This window comes from Dermacentor albipictus, chromosome 3 (genome assembly GCF_038994185.2).
Source record: "Dermacentor albipictus isolate Rhodes 1998 colony chromosome 3, USDA_Dalb.pri_finalv2, whole genome shotgun sequence".
Taxonomy (NCBI): Eukaryota; Metazoa; Arthropoda; class Arachnida; order Ixodida; family Ixodidae; genus Dermacentor; species Dermacentor albipictus.
Window position 1 is genome coordinate 148,566,167 of NC_091823.1, and position 21,336 is coordinate 148,587,502.

The 21,336-nt window shown below is 47.3% G+C and overlaps 1 protein-coding gene across 2 annotated transcripts in view; it reads right to left on the bottom strand.

Moving 5' to 3' along the window:
• LOC135896694 (arginine kinase-like) overlaps positions 1 to 21,336 on the bottom strand; it is an 85,135-nt gene that overhangs the window by 25,923 nt on the left and 37,876 nt on the right. For both annotated transcript variants that reach the window (XM_065425188.2, XM_065425187.2), the window contains exons 6-7: positions 11,534 to 11,736; positions 1,401 to 1,627 (exon numbers count right to left, since the gene is read on the bottom strand). In XM_065425188.2, the coding sequence (XP_065281260.2) occupies positions 1,401 to 1,627; positions 11,534 to 11,736 (430 nt within the window). The remainder of the gene's footprint in view (positions 1 to 1,400; positions 1,628 to 11,533; positions 11,737 to 21,336) is intronic.

Genomic DNA, 21,336 nt, shown 5'->3' on the forward strand with positions numbered 1-21,336 from the left:
ACATGCTACTTTGCAGCGAATGGGACAGAGTGGAACGAAGGACCTAAAAGAACGTGGGAGAATAATGAATAATGAATAAAAGAAGAAAACGTGTGCAAATCTTTTCATCCTATCGGCAGTAGAATAGGTGCTCTAGGCAACGAAGCCTGTAATCTTTTTATCTCGACGGATGATGCTAGAACTTGACACTCTCGATGAGATCAGGTGGGTGAGTCACAGCTTACAGCGGGTGCCTCCTAGATGGTCATCTTTAAGTTTCAATAATTGTCAATTGATTCGTTTCTCCTGTTCTACTGTACAAATAAAAAAAGTAGGAAATATGCGCCCTTTTATGTCGCGCGTGTGCATTCACGTACTGTTTATTCATATTGCAAATGCTGGCTACCGTGAGAGCAACGTACAAACTAGGCCGTGGACGAATTTTCTTGGACGGCCAATGAGCGCGCGCGCCATAGGCGTAAGAAACCGTCCAGCAGAACAAAGTAATTGCTATAGTGCGATAGCCTTGCGCGAAAGGAAAACATTGCACCGTCCTCTTCTGTTGCGTCTTCTTTCGCGACATCCTCTCCTGCGAAGCTTGTCTATGTGTAGAAAGGAACCCACACACATCTTTGCACGTCGAAGCTATCGAATCTTCTTCCGCCTCACGAATTTACGCACAACATATTTCGTAAAGGAAAGGGCAACGGTCACCGATCACCCGCCGTAATAGGAGCGATTTATGACAAACAAATACAAGATCTCCCGTAATCGAGAGTAGATGGAAGCATGAAATGGCTACCGCCAAAGCAGATTGGTTGGGGATGATACCAGCCACAATCTTAAAATGGGTGTAGTGCATGTTCGCAACGGCACACCCCACCGCACCGCACCACACCATACTGTGCACTGGTCCATACGTACACAATAGTTTCCTGTCATAGAAAGAACCTGATTGAAAGTCTCGTCTCGGTCAAACTGGCATCCGCGGGACCCCTGACGCTGCCGGACGCTGGCGGCGCTGCAGGCGCGCCGGACGCGTCGCGGAACTCACGGACCGGCAGCGTTGAAAAGAGCGCACGCAACTCCGTCTCAGCGTCAAGATATGACAGTCAAGTGTTCAGTGCCCTGTATCTGCCTTTTGAACGTCATTATCGGAAATTATAAATAAAACTTGAGTGTACTAGAAGTTACAGCTTGAGTGATATTGCGAACAAACATTTGGAAGAACTCGGAACAATAGTTTTTTGTAACTTGTTTGGGAAGTACCTGGCGTATGTAATGCGGCTTTGACTGGTTGCCCGGATGTTCTCGTTTGAGTGCCCGGATGAACGGCTCTGGCTTTTGGCTCAAGGTGACCCGAAGGTCGCCGAAAACGGAAGCTACGAAACCATTTCATGATAAAAAAAAGGCGCACTCACCTGCAGCGAGCGACCGCAGCGGACCCTGGTGGAGACGACGAACTTGTTCTCGGGGTCCAGGTTGACGAGCGTGTTGAGGTCGCCGAAGTCGGTGGGCGGGTGCTTGTCTGTGGACTTGAAGCCCCCGTGGTAGTCCTCGATAACCGGGTTGAACAGGTCGGCGAACAGGGTGTACGACTCGGCGTCCGGCGCGTACAGGCCGACGCCGCTGTCCAGGTTCTCCACGCCTGAATGAACGAACGAACGTAACCTAGGTAAACGGGCCTAATAGTTGCAAGTGCTCATTTTATATATACACAGTATGATAACCACTGACAAAATATGTGTGATGCGCAAGGGTACAGTCTACCCCCCCTCCCCGTCCCCAAGAAAAAAAATTTTAACAGCTGGCTCAGCGGCGGTCTCTAGTAAGTAACGATAGTTGTCGAGAAAGAATGAATAACTAAATAAAAGTGTTTCATTGTTTTGGACTTGTGAGATGCAACCTCTCTCATGCTGCGAGAAGCTGGTCAACCGGTTGGTATTATATGGCAGAGCGTCGTGAAAGTGAATAAATTCAGCCGCGCTGTTTCTTTTCTTCTTTTTCTACTTTTGAATCGTTATTATTTACGATCTGGCTCAGTGTCTTATTTATTTAAATATTTACTTATGTAGTACACCCTCAGGGTCAAAGGTGTTACAGAGAGAAGTGGTTACAAAGTGCATGCAGAAAAGCTTGGCGGCTAATATAACGTTAGCTAATTACTAATAACGAAATATATGTTTAAAGTAAATGACAAAGCAATGAACGAACTAATAAGCAGTAGGAAGTTGGTAGTACAAATAGTTTATATCTATAAAATGTTAGCTAATGCTAGGTTAAAGGCATGGTGATCGTTTTTTGAAACAACGCCAGCAGGAAAGTGGCTCCACTTTTGTGATGCGTGAGGAAGAAAAGGCAATGAATTAGTTTTTCCCTACAGAATCTAGTCCCTAATCTGTCACGATGATCAACGCAATGTGAAACGTATATGGATAGAGGGATGAGACGTCTCGCAGTACAGGGCCATGGTATAACTTGTGAAGTAGTGTTAATTTGGTTACGTTGATGGGGTAACTCAATACTGGCAATGAGTTTTGCCGCTATTTACCGCAGTCCGATTGTACTTAGAGAAAACGGAACGAAGACAGTTTTTCTGGACTATTTTGACAGATCTAATAAGATTGCCCTGCTAGGGTGTATTAGTGTTTTATAATGCAACAGATTTAGGGTAGAGGGATCTGAAGAAAAATTTCAGCGCAAGTAACCTAATGTCCTATTAGAATTGGTGATTATGTAATCTGTATGAACATTCAAAGTTATATTAGCAGTTATGTGAACGGCAAGATACTGTAAGAGTTGACACTCGATTCAAGAGCAATGTTATTTAACTGATATGTATAGATGAAGTCTGAGTTCTGCGAGATAACCCCAACACTCTGCATTTATTAGTATTAAGCTCCTCTATTTCTTACGCCAATTATATACAGTGTTAGGATCAGCCTGTAACAATTTTATCGTCATAGTTGTTATTTCACGAAAAAATACACAATCATCAGCGAACAGTTGAATATTAGACAAGACTGAAGAAAAGTCGTTATATTATAAAGGAATAAAGGGGGACCCAGTACTGAACTCTGAGGTACACCTTACTTCGCATTAGAGAAAGGAGAGTTATAATCATTAGGGCTGACAAATTGTGAGTAATTAGGTATAAAACATTCGAGTGACCTAAAGAGGTCATAATCAAAGTTAACAAGGCTTAGTTTATGCAGTAAAAGCTTGGGGCACACCTTACCGAATTCCAGAAAAGTGTAAAGGAAAAATTGTATTTTGTAATTTATGTGTAAGTGACATCCTCTGCGTTTCAGAGCATCTCAAACAAGGTAGTTGATACGGTTACTGAATTTAATACGTTCTAGCATAGTACAACACGTTCTCGCTGGAGATGTTGATATATAGTTAGCAAGATGTAATTTAGTACCAGATTTATATAGAGGAACCATCTTCCCTAATTTTTAGTCTGTCGGTAACGTTGATTGTGTCTAAGGAATGTTGAATATGTTCAGTCCATACAGCTCTACTCAGTTCGGAGGTATTCTTCAGAAATTTACTACCCACGGAATCACACATACACGCAGACGTTACAGAAACGTTACAATCCTACAGCTACGACCTGGAAAGGTCCCGAAGGCATAAATTCATTTCTTTCCATGTTCATCGCTGTGCATGCGGACTAGAGGAAAGTCGTGCGCACCGCTCTCTCGTTTATTTTAAGGAAATGGTTGGTCTGCGAAGTGCCGCTCGCACCGATAGTCTAAAAAATTGGAGGACGCTTAAGCTTCGCCTTCAAGAGTGGAACGCGACAGCGTTCCCGTCGACCCGCCAAGGGGTGTAAGACAATGGGCTACAGGGTAGCCATCACTTACGAGGCGCCCCGCATCGGACGCGGTGAGCGTCGAGCCATATGGTCGGGCGTTCGGCGCAGTAACGAAACGTGCGCCTGAGCAAGCGGAACGAACCAAAGAACTCGGTATCTCGGAGGGGGAAATGATGCACGCCAGCCAAACGTCGTGATCGGCACGGGCAGAGAGATATACAGATAGCGATCTAAAGAAAGGAAGGGCGCTTGATTCTGCAGAGGGTGCAAGGTGAAGCGTTGTCAGGGGAGAGAGAGTCCGCGCCGCGACCCGCCTCGCACAGCTCCAATGCGCGCGTGGCGCGCCATCTGTCGGGGCAACGCCGTACATGGAGCGGAGGGGGTCTTCTGTGTTTGCCGCAAGATGGCTCTGCGTGTGCGGAAAGCGCAGAAGGAATGCAGCGGAAACGCACTTCGCTACTCGTGTAATTGCGACTTCTGTAAGTTACATGTTCATAATTACCGATATACACCGCAGTATAACTTTCCACGGCTCGTTTCGAAGGCAACACCGCATTCACTAGAGGCGCGTTTGTACCGCTTGGAAGCATCAAACTCGTGGCTGAGTGGTAGCGTCTCCGTCTCACACTCCGGAGACCCTGGTTCGATTCCCACCCAGCCCATCTTGGAAGTTGCTTTTTATTTATGAAGTTCCTGCCGTTATTTATCGCTCACGGTCAACGCCGCGGACGCCGACGCCGACGACACCGGCTTTTCTGCGACACGAGCTCCTTAACGCTATCGCGTTAAAAACGCCAGTTGTACCTGGCAAGAGGCAAATGTCGAAGCGTCTGTGGCCTATGATGGATGGAGCACAGGGCTTTTGTGCTGGGCGGGACTTGGGCTGTCCGTCGGGCAGGCACATTTTGTTCTCGAAGACGATTGAAGAGAGGTGATACAGCAGCGTACCTATCGCAAAGTGTCTGGTGTGGGACAAAAGATTACCCGGCATAATGCATAAAACCCCAGCTCCATCGGTCTCTTGCTCTGGCGACCGATCGCTGACGAAGAGTGTGAAGTCGCGCCAAGTTTCGAATTGGCGACAAGCGGCCATGATAGCCTGGATGCCGGACAGGGTGTGCAACGCTCTTTTCACACCTCACTGTTTCGAGCTCACGTTGGGAACGGCGCCAGCGCCCTCGATATAATGAAAGATGAGCTTTTCTGTAGTAGGTAGTCGTGTAGTGGCTGAGCTTTTATTATGATGAGCGAACGAGTTCGGGTATGGATTGTATGAGTAGTTTTGAATGTAATGCGAGATGCTCTCTCAGGGTGGAACACTGAAAAAAAAGACATATTTATGCGAATACGACTAAACCGAGTGGCGACGTCAGGATTTGAATCCAGGTCTTGTGAGCCACCTCCAACGACATCTTTTGCGATAATCGCTTTCACAGCATCACCGTGGTTTCCTCGTTATTGCAATCGTACACAAGAAGCGCTTGCTGTATTGAAAAAAAAAGACCTTTGCAAAGGCTGCTGCCAATCTCAAAACGCGACAGACCTGTCCAATCAGGTCGCACGTGCGACGCAAGCAGTGCAATATACTCTCGAATCAATGCGATAGCCACCGGCTGCTTTGGAACGTGCGGTGTGATGTGTGCATAAATATCGGACTGACTCGAACTACGAGATTCGACTCGATGGGCCACTGACTGTGCTCTCAGCTGTTTTCATCGCTTAAGCGTTGCTTCACCCTCAGTGCGTAAGCTCGCCCTATAGAAACAACGCCAACGAGTCCAACGAGTTTTAGTGACTTCACCTCGTTTAGTGTTTTTACCTCGCTATGAAGTAAAACGTCTGACCGAATTGCTCGAAAAGAGAGAAAAAGAAAGCGGGAACATCACAGGTCGTCACTCTCAAGAATTGTTAGGGGTAACCGTATCCTAATCTATGAATTCTCACTTCGCGCGACACCGCTGACAACAACTTTTTTACGCCTGCCGAAACTTCTGTATCGCCTGAGAAGGCGGAATAGCCACCGGGTCCAGCCTTGTAGAGTGAAGCGGACTGCCACCGGCGCGATCGAACACGTTGTTCCAAGGTCGGAAAAACTGAGCGTAGCTCGTTCCTTTTCGAACCTCGGCGTCATCGAGCGGCGACTGGCGTGCGACGCGAATGGGCGCCACCGCGGAGAATCGAACCGGCCGCGCACTGTTTACAAGACACGCACCATGTCAAGGGCGCCGCTTGACGGCTGCGCTGCGTCGATAGCTCCGTGACGTGCGTGCAGACACATGCGATCTCAATTCAGACGTCACCTTCTTTCTTTTTCTTGCTTTGTTTGGGGGGGGAAGCGTGATGAAGAGCTATAATAGCAGCGATTTTTTATAGCTTGATTAAGCACTAGTCTTACTGTTCGCAGTGCCGTGATGTGGAATTCGAAGCTATGTCAGTGGGGGCAGTTATTGCTAGGCGTCTTTTCTCGGACTGTGCTTGAAAATTGACTTTCGCAGATGTCTTTTGTTTTGATCATGTGTAGAGAGCCTCATCACATGGAGTAGCTGTACAAGGGGTATCTATATTGACACGTGTACTTATCTTTATCGGGCGACCACGTTTCGCCGCTTAACAACTGTAATCGCACAGCGAGGGACGCGCCTGAATGTATCCGATGTTTCTGGAAAGTTATCGATGCTTCTACCTGGCTGTCTGTTGTCGCCGAACCTTGTGTTATCTGATTTCATCGCGTAACGCGAATGATGTAGAACTTTGTGGAAGGCACACGGGTCCGAACGATTAGTCTGGAACATTCGACGACTGCTCTATAAAAGCCGACGCACTTGACCCGCTGATCAGATTTTCGACGATCGCCGACTGTGTTCGCCGCTATCGTTGTGCTTTAAGTGTATCCTGTTTTGTGGGCACAGGTTCGCCCAATAAAAGCTAGTTTTGTCTTTCACAGTACTGCTACTGTGTTCTTTCTTCACCGTCACTACCACGTGACAATATTCTTGGATAACTAAGCCACAGAAAGAAAAATAACGCTCTTTTTTTTGCGATGGTGTTCGATACTGTTGTAAGTTATTAATAGGGCGCTGTCTGGCGTCGCACGCCAGCTGGATTGCTCGAAGGCACCGTGAAGAGCTTGTTTGACGGAACGCGCGCACGTGTTCTTGCGCAGTAAAGCTAACTGCAACTGAAATTTCAGTAACCACGGCTAGCTCAAGAAATCGAAAGATAGCTCGTGCCTTGTCCTCATCGGCTATAGCGCAAACGTGTGATAACGAAACAAGCAGCTAAATGGAATCGGAAATGACTGTAGCCACGAAACTCGAGTGTAGTGTGCGCTTAACCGCCCGGGTGCAATTACATCTTGAAGTTTCGACGCTTCGTTGGTATGGAGAATACCATAAAGAGTACAGAATGGCACGCCGGAGAGATGGCCCGGCGTGGACTAAGCGAAGCGTATAGGCGAACTTGAGCGTTCTCAGTTAGGATCAAAGAGCGCGGGCGGTGCCTGTATTGACTATTCTTCCAACACTTTATTTCGTACCTAGTTTGATTCGCACCGATTGTCGTTAGCTATGTTTAGGTACAGGCAAGGAGGACACTGAATGTTCCCGTTTGAAAAAGTGACATAATTTAGGACGATATCAACGTGCGCCTGTTGGCGGTTATGTGGCTGACATTTACATATTACTAAATCATTATTACATACATATTAGGACATATTACTACACCATTCTCTGCATGCGGTTTAGTTAAACATGTAAGAAAACGTCACGCGTTCCTAAGTGAAATAGTGCGATTCGTGTTTTGAAGATGTGCAGTACGAAGACTAGGCTGCAACTTTAACGAGAATTGGCGATTATCTCATCTGTATATTGCAGAGCTGTCTAGCATGTATTGAAGTCTGTCTAGTGTTCGTAGTGTTTCGTGCTATGTACGGAGCGGAGTGTAGTGACCTTCAAGGTGGTCATATCGAAGGTAAACGCAAGTATCGCCTTCATGTGAGAAACTGCCGCAGTTGACCTTAGAAGCCGAACCCATCGCTACGGTATCGGATTCCGGTCGTGGCTGCGGAGAGAGAAGCGCGAAAGAAGTTCTCCCGTAAGCCATTTATAGGTGCACAAACCTTTATCAGCAACATCTGTTTCACTAAAACAACCATAATATCTCTCGCTGCAAAATGTCTTGTCGTATTTTCAAGACATTTCTGAGGCAACATCGGTTGTCAGATATGACACCTTTCTGGGCGCCTACCTAAAGGTATTAGATCGAGTATGCGCAAACTGTGTCATTGAGCTAGCTTTACATACGGCTGATTGCTGGCAGCCACAAGACAACGACATAGGAGGAGGTGGTGATAAGAAGCGGTGGCCGCATTCGGAACACTTCTCTCGAGGCAGGGCCCTTCCTCCCCGACCGGCGTTCGGGCATCGGCCACTAACGGTAGCGATCGCCTCAATGATGGCCCTTGCGGCGATGGCCAGCCGCGGACCAAACGTACGGAAGAGGAATTTTGTGATTAGGTCCCATTCACTTATCTTTACTTCCGCAGAAACGAGCCTAAGGGTGGTATACCGGAACACCGCCGCGGCGCCCTCTTCAATCGTAATATTAGAGCCCTGGGAGCATTAGTAGCGAGTGACGACAAGTTATACCAAAACGACTCTCCCTCCCTACCTCCCCTCTAGCCCTCCCCTTCCACTCGCCGTCAGGAAAAAAAAGCGAATAAAAGAAATGCCGGCGTGGGGCAGGAACAAGGGGAGATGGAGGGGCGAGGAGAGGGAGAAACCCATCTTCCGGAAACGACTCTGCGTCGACGGATCTTCCGGCTTCGGCGGGGCTCCTTTCCTAGACGGCGTCACTCTCTCCCTCTGCGGCTTCTCTCTGTGGCGGAAGCCGTTTGCGAAGCTTATTTGTGTGCTCACGGCGCTTAATTTAGAGAGAGCGCCGCGAGCAGAGAGGCGGCTCGAGCCGAAAATAGCCGCGCTACCTGCTGCCACTGTGCGCCCGGGGTCCGCTCCGTACGGACCCAGACGCGCGCGCGGACCCTGCGCCGGGATTTATAAAAGTGCCAGTCTGCTTTTGGAGCACGTCCGAACAACGAGGGTGGCGGGGTTCGGCGGGGCAACCGAATACCCCGCGAATAGGTTTATGTATACTTGTCTTAGCCTCCGCGCACCCGCCTTGGTAGCTGAGTGGTCAATGGCGTTCTGCCGATGAACAGAAGGTTGTCGGTTCGATACCCGGTCGCGAAGGACGCATTTCTAGGGGGAATAAGTGCGAGAGCATTCGTATGCTTACATATATGCTCACTTAAAAAAGAAGAAAAAAGAAAAGAAAAAGATAACGAGGTGGTGTATTTATTCAGGAGCCCTCTACTGCGGTGTCTCTGATAGCGTCACGTAGCTTTTAGGACGTTAAAAGTGATGATTGAATTAATTATTACTGTTCACCTTTTTTTTTCGGCCTTACACGCGTGTTCCTAAAGTTTGTGTGTAGGAGCGTTTGCTCATTGATTGGCGTTCGGGCGTTCACAACTATTAGCGGTGATCGGATTGATTGTGACGTCACAGTCACCGTTACGGTGGCCAATCACGGGCGGAACTTGCGTAAGCGAATCGAGGGAGATACGAACATCCTTGATAGTAACTCCCTTGATACAAACATGTCTGAGGCACGAAGGACAGACGAGGTGATATACTTATAAGATACGCGAATAGTTGTTCTAAAGTTAACCGTCATTACGCACACATTCAATGCGCAACAAACAAAGCTTTAAAGAAAAAAAAAATGTAATGTTTGAATTTGGCGTAGGTTAGCCTTCGTTACAAACACACTAAGGCAAAGGTGAAGCAAGATTTACAGGGGAGAAAGTGACGTGTTTCATAGGTGGGTTTCAAGTCCGTACGCGCGCGTTTTGTCAGGTCGCCCACTAAGGGAAAGGTTAAAAAGAACGCACGTGAGTGTGCCTGCCGTAGCCCATTGCATGCAAGAAGGAGTATACAAAAAATAGGTTTGTGCTGGGGCTGTGTTATGCAATGCCGAAAGCCTTCGTTGGCCTCGCTTCGCTGGCCCACTGAAACGAACGCGACTAAACGTAGTGAATAGACGCGGTCGCTGACAGAGTTATTTTTTCTGTCGAATCTTTAAGTGAACCCGTAAGACAATGAGCTGCCATTTCTGATAGTGAGACTTTGCGCTGAGTATTCCAGCTCTGGAATATAGCTCGAAGCGATGCGTCCACTCTGGTAGTCGCCGTGGTGTTTATTCTTTCGCATCGTGTTTCTGTTATGCAGACAAGAGGATGGTTTTGTGCTTTTCAACTGCGCGGAGGCATCTGAAGTGAACCGAGAACATGCCGCTAAGGGCGGCGAGTACTCGGTATGAAATGTGGAATTCCGAAATTCTCAGTAAAACTGCAGTAATTTGCGTGCTGACCGGAGTTACCCGCTGATTACTGCCAGTGCTGTACTTGTGTTTTGCAACGGTGATAGATCACGATTTGTTCAGTGTGAATTTTATACACAACTTGTTGCACGTGAATCGAGGCATCGTTGCTTTGTTACCCCTGTCTATGCAAAGCATCGTGTGTTTATAAATCTTCAGCTCAGAAATGGTGAATTGAAATAACGAAACGCGATGTCATGAAGTAATGAATTTAAATAATCAGGCTGTCATGTAAAACGTAATGCCTCGAAAAAGTACATCAGTGTGGCACACTCAATACAGCAATGGCAGTGGCTTCAAGTGCCACCACACGAGCAGACTTCCACGTAATTCCGAAGTCTCAAGCATGCGGCCAGCGGATCGTGTGCAGACCACGTGACTGCACTGTTAAGATCCTCGCACAACACAATCTACTTTGCCCCCAAAAAGTTTTATTACTCTGCCGAAAATGTAACAACGCCGCTTGCGCGAAGCGATGTGCGACACTGCGGCCCGATATCTACGGCACTCTCCAGCGTTCGTTCATCAAGTGAATACATTAGCTGACGGCAATTGTGATAACTGTGGGAAAAAATATGCGTAACAGAAAGCTTGTTCATCAAGTGAATACATTATCTGACAGCAACTGTGGGGACTGTGTGAAAAAAAAAAAATATGCGTAAGAGCAGCTTGACTTGTACCACGTCCCCATGAACTATCAGCAGCAAATGTGTAAATATTAGGAGTAGGGCAGTGCCTATAACTATCACACGAGGTCTGTACTTGAAGGAGCTTAAAGCAAGCAAACAAAAATTTCCTAGGTAATTTTCGTTCTAGGAAGTCAAACATCCTAGAGAATTTTTAGATGCAAGGCGTAGAGTTACTAACTCGCCTGTTTGCATTCGCAGTTAATTTAGTAGGTAGGGTACAGGCGAATGCTTCGAAACACTGGACAGTTAATACGTTGGCGAGGAATAAACTAGCGGCCTGTGCGATGGTTGAGACGTTAAGGGACACAGCGACGCAAGCTATCAACCGTTCGCGTACGTGTATTACCGTTGATTAGTTGGCTTCTAAAGTAAGCGCTCCATAATCATATGAAGCTTCTACTGCTAAAGTCCCGAACTTAGTAGCCTGCTTGCGCATTCATAAAGAGGTCTGAGGTTGAACGTAGGGTGTTTCTTTGCAATACAAATTAGTTCTCAAGTAGGCCGCCAGTTTGTGAACCCTTGTGCAACCTCTACGGTGGCCAAATGCGCCTGTTGTATATTGCATCGGTGGTCGGGCCAAGCCGGAAGGGACGTGAAAAGAGCTTACCCGACTGGATGACGTCCAGCAGGGTGGCACCCATAGCGGTCTTGCGGGTCTTGAGCTTGTCGAACACCTCCTTGGTGAGGTATTTCTTGAGAAGCGACTTGCAGTCATTGGCAGCCTGCAGCTTCTTGAAGCCGGCCTCAAGCTTGTCGAGAGTTGCCTGGTCCACCATCTTGTCCTTGTCTTTACCCTTGTCCGAGTAGACCCTGCGTGAGACGGCGACACGGACGGGTTTAGAAGTGAGTGATAGACTAGCACAAGTATACTGGGCGCACGGACATGGTCGGAACCAGTACAGCGGTCTAGCGGACACAAGTGCGCCCTATAATTCGACACCGCAAATCGCACTTGTTATTCGCTATCCTCTTATTTCAAAATTTAGTTCCCAGTCGGGAAGTATGCGCCCTAATCCCTCCGTGCGTATGCTCCGTTCCCTGTAGTCCTGCTCGGATGGAGGAGGTTTATATGTGCTGAGGCGACCCCTACCCATTTCGGTAGCTGGGCCTGGGATCCAACCTGTGAATACCCATTTTAGTTGTCCAAAGTGCAGTGCTCCACCATCTACTGCGGAGATTCACAGCCTGTCGTGGCTCTTCCCAAAAAACGAGGTACAAGAGAAAGAATTTCGAGATCTGCCAAGCTACGAAGGGATCAAGCAGGCAGTTATACCCGTTGACTCATGGACGATAAGTTTTCTAAGCTTATCGTGACATTTGTTTATGGGGAGGGTCACCCCACTGTAATTTAAATGCATATACGTCGCAGGCCAAGCTGACAGAAAAATAACATATGAGAACATCTCGGTCGGTACAGCATGGCGATATAGCAGTCACCGCCATCGCTTGTGAACAGCGAAAACGTGCCCGACGTAGCTAGATGCGTGACCAGCCCTACGGGAAAAGTGAGTAGAATTCAGCTACGATAACTCGATGAGGTGCGTGAAGCTTTCGAGACACAGAGTTCTGAACACATTTTTAAGGCGGTATCGTCTCTGGTCAACGAACGATGGCTACTGAATACTAGAAGGGTGGGTTAAGATATGTAAAAATAAATAAATAGAAGAACTAAGCCAGCCCAGGAGCGACAAGAGTTCAACGTACGTCTTTGATTAGACGGACAAGTCACATAGTTATTCGGTACAGACTTATCGCTGCAGTTGATTAAGCAATATCTTGCATGCCGAGTCGCGATGGCAGAATCACTGCTGCGAGTTAATAAAAGGATATCTTCTGTATGTTCAAACGAAAAAGAAGGCACTGAAATTGCCATTTGCCTTTCTTACAGCTACTCAAAAGGAACAAGGACGAGTTGACAGCTGCTCGTACTTCGCGCGATTACTAAGCAAAAGAGGTGAGGTCGAGTTCTTGTGTGCGATGGACAGCAGCACGCAACTATTCTGATGCTTTTGTTTTGTGTACAGTGTACGAGAGCACGTAATAGCGATAGCACTATAACTGGAAGAAATGCTTCAGTTCTGTTGAAGTAAAATTAGACCACACACTGCAGAAGCAGCTCTCTGGGGAATAGTAGCGTCGTCAATGGAGTGTCCCAGGGTGTCTACCAACCGGGAAAACCGGGAAAACCGGGAATTCTCAGGGAATTTGAACAGTCTGGAAAAACTCAGGGAAAACTCAGGGAATTTGTGCTTCCATCAGGGAAAATTAGCTGTAACTTTATTGAAAGGGAACGAAAGTCGTGTTAATGCTGGCTCCAGTAACAGAGGAATCGCAACGAATCGTCATTGACGCCGTGTCACCGGCACGATGTATTGCCAGAGTAGTTAACGAGCGATTTTCTAGACGCCCGATTTTTCGGACATGCCCGATAATTTGCACGGTTTTGCGGCACCATGACGTACTCCATATAGTCAATGTATATTGCCCTGACTGCAGGTCTGAAATGGCATTAATCAAAGCCGCCACCGCTGCTATTTTGATTATCTCGCCGCCTCGAACCGGCACTCTCGCAGGCAGATCCGCTGGCAGCCGTAACCACCACCGCGGCAACGTTAGGCCTAGCTGCTTCTATGTTCGCTATTAAGCTTCTTTCCGTGCGGTGCCGTGTTTTTCATTGAAAGAATTCGCCGCTATCACCAATGGCACCGACTCCGCCTTTGTAATCCTCGCGATTGGCTTTGAAACTCGCAGAGCACAGCGCGTTGCGTAATGCCAGTCTCCGAAAGTTCGCTTCGCCTCAGTACAGTATTGTTAGGCGGTGAAGCATAACAAGCGTGGGAAGGGGGCAATTGTCACGGGACATAGTATGTATTCCTTAATTACACATGCGCGCACCCCGTCTCCTGTGACAGTACAAGCCCTGATATGCCCAATAAGCGTACTGGCAGGCCTTCAGAGCTTTTTCAGACTTGCCTGTGGTAATTTTAGCCCTTAAAGGCAGTTAAAGACATGCATTATTTTTTTTCAGACTGCCGGGGTTTTTTTTTCGTTTTTTTTTGCGGCCCCTCGGAAATCCGAAAAATCAAATATTGACTGTACAACTGACCAAGAGGATGCTTCAGATGATCCATGTGGTGAAAGCGTGGTAGAAGGAGGATGAGAACAGAAAGGACAGGACCGACGCACTGAGGAATTAACGGGAAAGGAATTGCCGGCGCCTTTTTGAAGGAGCTTGAGCTAAAAAAACTAAGTGTTGGCTGACGCTGAGACACAGATGTCCCTCATCCAAACCAAAATAAATTGTTTAAGCAGTGAAACCCAACAATGAGATGTTGTGTACGGGCTGAGAGTATGTCAGGACAGTTGAGGTTGACTTCCCAGCTGCTGAGAGAGAACCTTAGTTGTGACAAAGTTCAGGACCTCATACAGATGAGCTTGCTATCAGTTGATGGAAATAGCTGATATTAAAAAAATATTTACTTATGTATGCATCTCCTTTTCATTCGTATTTGAAAATGTTCGACTCAATTTCGAATGGGCTTTACCATTTCTTTCTCTGTGCATTTTACTAACACCTTCCTTCTGTTTTCATTTTAAATAAAATAGATATTGCTCCTTACTATTCAAACTGGATTAAGCCTTTTTTTGTTTCAGCATGCTTACTAGAGAGTGACAGCATCGGGCAACGTGGTGTCAGCCTGTCTTGACATAAAACAAAGTTCTGGCTCATTCAGGGAATTTCGCAAAGGTGCTCAGGGAAAACCTGGAAAACTCAGGGAATTTGGAAATGTCAACTTGGTAGACACCCTGGTGTCCTGAGCATTCATTTCAGCACGATTGCAGTAGCTGCTGCAGTCCTCGGGTTTCATTCGGAAAGGAAGACTGTTGAAATCTGCGCTTTCTTTAACAGAGGCATTGTGTGCAGTGTCGATTTTACATGCATTTGCTCTCTCCCGTATAGCGCTTGTTTTTCTTTCTTTCACGCTCTATTCACGGCTCGGTTTATGAAGGCTTTTTTTTGCAGTTAAATTTCAGCTCTGATTGATGCGCCAGCGTCTACAGCAGACGCGGTGAAAACCTTGAAAAGTAGCGGCGTGTTCGGCTGGAGTGTGCTCATCGCGTCCAGCCTGAATCGCGCACTCGTCGGCAAATCTGTAAAGCGTCTGTTGACGCCCTCGTTTGCCTCGCGTCCTCCGATCGATTTGTTTGGCCAGGCTCGCCCTGGCAGCGACGGCGTTGTTGAGCGAGACGCGTCTTGCGTGGAGCTGTGATTTCCGTAGTAACGCTGGTGGCGCACCGCTGTAACGTTTGCCGTCGCGATAAACGGGCACACTTTAAAACAAGCACGCTTGCTTCGTTCAAGCTAATCTTCAAATTGACGCGGAGTCCGGTATTTAGCCGACTCCACATTAAGCGACGGGCACGTCGAGCGCCAACTGGAGAGCTCAGTAAAGATTGGAAACATGACGTCACGAGCGAGGCCATAGTTTCGGATTTCGCTGTGCGCGCCGAGACGACCGCTCGGGCGTCGATGTCATTACATTTATATAATCTCCGCAGTGAAGGCAAGCCCGATAATGCTGCCTGGTGGCGTATTTAATGACCACTTATGCTAGCAAGTCTGTGATTTGTAGCAGTACGCTAAAGCAATGCAGCGACGAGTGCTCAACCATTATCATCATCATAACATGAAGGCCTCTCGCAGCGATCACTTAGAGCGCTCATAATGGTAGACGTCGTTTCAGTGAACACACATTTTTGCCCAATTTCGGTTAGACCGTAAGCATTATACCTTTAATTGATCTCACGGTTATGCACGCGTGCATCGGACAGCTAATACAGTTGCTGTTAGGTGTAGGAAAGCTGTATAGCAAGACAAGAAGGAAATTCGATGTTTCAGCAATTAGCATTAAAAAAAAACTAAAGCTAAGAGCAATACACAGAGAAGGTCCGAGCGAGTCACCAGAGAGACCAGGAAAACAAAAATTGTGCAGATCTAACGAACACATTTCCTTAAATCTACGGGAAGCGAGGCTTTCGTGAAACGGTTGACGAAATGCCCTACATTCGCCCATTTTCATTCCTGCGTCTTCGGCGTAAAGGAAAATGGCGCGCGCCCACGTTCTCTCGCGCAACTGCGCTATGAAATGGGGCAGCTCTTATATTGCCTCGCATTATTTCATTTCTTTTTACTTATTTTTAATTGTGCTGCCCCTTTTTAGCCAATCAAGTTGCGTTAATTTGTGAACGCAGCAACGTTTGTTTTTATCATTCGGTAGGACAACGCCGAAACACCTGTCTGCCCGATGTATGAGCAGTGAATTAGTTGATATAACCTCTAAGTAAAATGTTGGCTCACCAGCTCTTTATAAAAAATGCAGTGTTTGTGTAATTAATGCTCTAGCCCGCGGGGATGTAGTTGCTGTGTTGAAGGCTTCTTGCCCTTCAGACTTGAATAGTTTTTTTATGAAGGCTCTGTCTGGAGACTAAGCAGCACTGAGGCCAAAACTTCTACTACAACTCATGTCACGAGCAAAATGACGCAGTGCCACTGACGAGACTTGAGTGAATTTTTTTTTCGCTATACATTTGCAGTACTGCTTCATCGGGTACTTGGTGACTGTGAAACCTCTGAGCTAAAGTGTAAACCATGTGGTGTGATCGCTGCGACGTCATTGTTTGCATCCACACCGTCCGTGCTTTCCGCGTTTTCCACTGCTGATCTCCACTACCCTTAAAGTAGAGATCGGTGTTTTGAAGCAACTGCCTGAATCACGGCATATCATCTAATGTGGGTACGTGACACGTTTGAAGATGACGATGATCAGCATTGTCAAGTACGCCTTTTTCGAGCCGCGTACGCTTTTTTCGGGACCATTATAAGGAAGAACTCACCGTCTTGTCAAGAACAATTTCTATGCGATGCTCGCAATGCCCATGCTCATCCAATACAGTGTTACTTTTTGTGGCTTTCAAAAATACGGGTAGAGGCTGCACCAGCCTCACAGTATGTGTGGAGCGCAAGACGTTGCGGTAATTTCCCAGCGCTGTCGTTGCTAGTCAGAGCACGCGACTTCGAAATTCACACTGCTCCGTGGGTTCGAATCCCACTGGTGACGGTTGTAGATCGGGCCTCTATTTCTCCTCACCCTGCGGCAATGGGGAAACTGGGGTCGTTCGACGAAAATCGTCGTTATCTGTCGATAACGGCGACAACGTTCGACTTCAGCGCTAACGGAATGAACGGACGGACAAGGCAGACCCAATTTCGAGCACTGAACTGCTGTCGCAGTGAATAAGAGGCCTCACTTGAATGACGCCTGCCTTTGTGTTTATGTTACTGGACCTGATGGCCGTTAAGATACAAACCATCGATTTCTCACTTAACTACATTAGGTGTCTGAGATATAAATCCATGGCGTACTACATCTGCGCCAAAGGCAGCTCGGGCGAAATCCCAAACGAAGCACGTCGCACTTAAGTTCGCGACGCCGACAGGCAATGTTCCAGTGCGCAGCTTCGCAACTTCTTTTAAGGAAACGCTTTGAACAGATTGCATTCCCATTCGTTTAACCCTTCTGTCCCGTCAGTGACTAGACAAATGAGATTCATTTATGTATTCTCAGGTTTCTTTCGCAAATTGGGATTTCTATTAAACGAACAACTGGTTCAGCAGAACTAATACGGGCCTTACTCGATCAAGCGGCCCCGCAAGCCAAACCAAATTGACAGAAAAGTCCGCCGGAATCCCCATGTCGGTGCCACTAATTGCGTTAGCTTCTTCCGTAAGGATGGCGACTCAGGACGGAAAGGGAGAAGGAAGCGCCGCTGGGCAGGAAGCCCTTCCGCGATCGCTGTTTAATTCGAAGACCTAATAAAGGTCCTCCATAACGGGGAAAACCTTGTAAAGTGGTTCCAGCGGCACTGTAATGTGGTCAGAATGGCAAGAAAAAAAACAAAACAAGGCTGTTCAGGCGGCATGCGTTCATATGAATGACTAAATCCACTTTGATGAAAAGGGAGCTTAAACGTATTTGGTTCTCCAACTCGATAATTTTAAATACAGCTAAAGTAGGATCACTATTCGGCGTCTCACCGAGGCCGTCGTCGAAGCCATAGAATAAAAAAAAGGTAAGGTTCAAGCTTAGAGAAAAAAAAATTGGCTGAATAATTTTATTCAGTAGTGTTATGACTAAAAAAAAGGTTGCCACTGTTGTAGAGACGAATAATCGATATCGGGTATAGTCGTAATCTCGTACGAGTTTGAATCGACTAAAGTGCTTTTTGTGAATAGGTCGAAGCGGCTATATTACGTCACTTTATTTAGAACTGGCGTTGAATGAATGGTATGGGATATCTACGCCTGATGTTTATGCTTTGATGAATGAAACGCGTCACGAAAAAATAAATTAAACATAAGGGAAACATGTATCTAAGTCTTTCCAAAATAAAGAAAATGTAAACAGGATACATTGTGGGGGTTATCACTGACAAGACAGCTATTCCTGGAGCGTGGTATGCACTAAGAAAATAGAAAAAAGCGTGATCAATGGTTTAATATGACCTCTGCGTGAAGAACACCTATTAAAAAAAAAGATGCAACCGCTGTCTCAATGTCACAGGTCCTGGACTTCACGAACTGTGAACATTTTGGAGATAGATAATTTATTTGAAAGAAGGCACATACCATTTTAGTAGCGTCTGCTAGATTACTAGCTAGGAGTCTAACTAGGAGTATAACTTTAAACACGCATAATATATTCAATACATTCTGTTGTTGATGTGTTTTATCCACTAATATCCTCACAGTACATTTATTGTCATCAAAATTAGACATTTTTCAAGGTTGAGCAAGGTGAAGTAACGGGTTACGGACGTTGCAGCTAAGGAATGGTTGTTCAGCGGCGTTTGTCCGACCAGATTTTGGACGGTGACAGAAAAAAATAAATCGACGAAAAAAAGAAAGAAAAAGAAAACGGCGTATTCACTCTCGACACTCTAAACAGGAAGAGTCAGTAGGGCGGCAGTGATCGCGAAAGGCTCGGTGTTAAGAGGCAATTAACGCGAATCATTTCGACGCGAACAGACATAATGACGTCAATCGCCGGCAAAACAGACGTACGCCGAAACTTCGTGAGCGAACGCCGTACTCGTCAGCTTATTTTTCATTGCTTAAACAATCACGAGCGCCTTCATCAACATGCATCAGCAAATATCGCTGGCACAAATTACTAACGCCTGCGAGAATTTAAGGTGTTCACGAGGGGAACAATTGCGGTGTTATTTCCGTTTTTATAAACTTTTCGAGAAACGAACGACTACTTCGTACTTTCCTTCCGAGTCCTATGGCTGACATTGGCGAAAGGTCGTGTCCCGTCCAGCAGCCCTCCCAGGGGTGCCCCGTGGTGCTCCGGGAGCGCAAGGTCACTCCGCATCCTCCTCACGAGGAAAGTCCCTGCACCTCGCCTTGACTGGGAGCGTCATTCGATCGCGAATTTGAAATCGCTGCTCGCGTTCGCGATTTGAGCGCGCATTACGGGGTTGGTCCACGCGATCGCTCTAAGCGTCAACACCGAATTGCACTTCGCGCAAGCCAATGTAGGAGCTCATCTTGTAGCGCCTTGAACTTGAGTGGTTCACGTAGTCTTTCCAAACCGGAGGAAAAGAATACATCCTTCGCGTCGCCCACTACGGGTGATCGATAATATTCCCGAGGCATCCGCCGTTTCTGCGAGCGAAGCGTAGGGACAGTAAAGTGAAAGAGTTAAGGGTAGTGAGTGCGAGTTAATATTGAGAAGTGCGAGCGACTGACCTCTGGTAGTAGAGCGATAGACACCGGCTCCTGCGTGAGAGTGTTCTTTGCTCGAGCGATGCGAACACAGTGACTGTGAAAGCCGCGGTATTGTCGCGGTCCTGGGGGAGAGGAGAGCGAAGGAGTCGTCCGAGGGGGAAGGTAAGCGCCTCGGAGGATCACGGGAAGGCACGCTCTCTCGCCCTCGATCATCCCCTTCGTGCTGCAATTCTCTCTCTCTCTCTCTCCGAGCCGTCACCGGAGCTTGGACCCAGGGCGGCGCGGCTCGGGTTTAGCGCGTGGCAGTGAGGGGCACTTCGGAGGCGAAATAGGAGGAGGAGAGGCGCCGGAACGCGAGAAGCTCGAGTGGAGAGGGAAAGGCCGTGGGAGTTGCAAGACCGAGCGGACAGTGCAAGAGCGGAGGAAGGGCAGGAGAAACTGCACTGCACTGTGGTGCACTGCAAAACAAAGACTTCACCTCGGTTGAGCGGACAGCCCCACAGAAAAATGTGCAAGCGACGCGAGGCCATTCTTTTTTTTGTTCGTGCACTTCTAGCAACATTGTGGTTAGGGACATAAAGATCAAAGCGCGAGAAAAATGGAAGTACTACATTTTTCGTTGTCAATAGCACCGTTAATTTCAGAGGGCACTGTTTTGGAGGTTTAACAACAAAGCAGACAAATTTTTAGTGAGCGGCGTTGAGCTCCGGAATAAGTTTTTTGGTGAATTTCACGCCGAAGACCCGTGAAGGGTTAACAAAGTAGTGTACGCTGCGCGCGCGTGTACACGGCAATTGCAGTGTCAAATTCAGAAAACATTTCGTCAGCAAAAAACTGTTATTAATCGGTCAGTCGACATCGTTAACGCTATGCTTGCTATTTCGATTGCTTGACGCCCGTTGATGACAATCGCTCTTGTGCATGAACTGCTTTGCGAATTCAGTCTATGAACGTTTAACGTCTGTTGGACGTTCCAGCAAAGCGTTCCATGTCGTCTTAAACAAACAAACAAAAAAAAAATCCGACAAAGAGAACATCTTATTCTATCCTGCCGCTTCTATCACTTGCGACCTTTACTTTTCGTGCGCCTCAGCCGAGCTAATGAGAGCGTTTGAGATGGTATGAACCTGCATGGCTTTCCGGAAGCTCCCATCCTTCCACTTTCCATCAACGCCTTGCGCAAACCGCCTCTGGCACAGCGCTAAAGGCGAACTGAAAACAAACACACCGGACAGGGTTAATCGTTCAAGAGCAACAACATACAAAAAAAGAAAGAAATCAAAACGTCTATGGAGCGACGAGCAACGTTCCTTGTTTAAAACTAGTTGCCTACATGTGTACGCGAGCGGACGAGGGTGCAGCGTTAAGCTATACTAGAGAAAACACGATCGTCTGCCAGCTTCGCCAGCCTGCGCGTCGTCTGCACCGGAGAAGTCTGTTCGGCCTCGCAGGTCGCGGTCGAAGAGCCCGCGCCAAGATGGCGGCTCGGATCGATTTCTCGCCCACTCTCGTGGCCTTGTAATGGCACGTCGGATTCGGAGGAGGCACTCCCGTTTCCCGAAGAGAAGTGGTGCCGGGTAATACAAACACACCTCCCTGCAAACAACCAACGCCCTCGT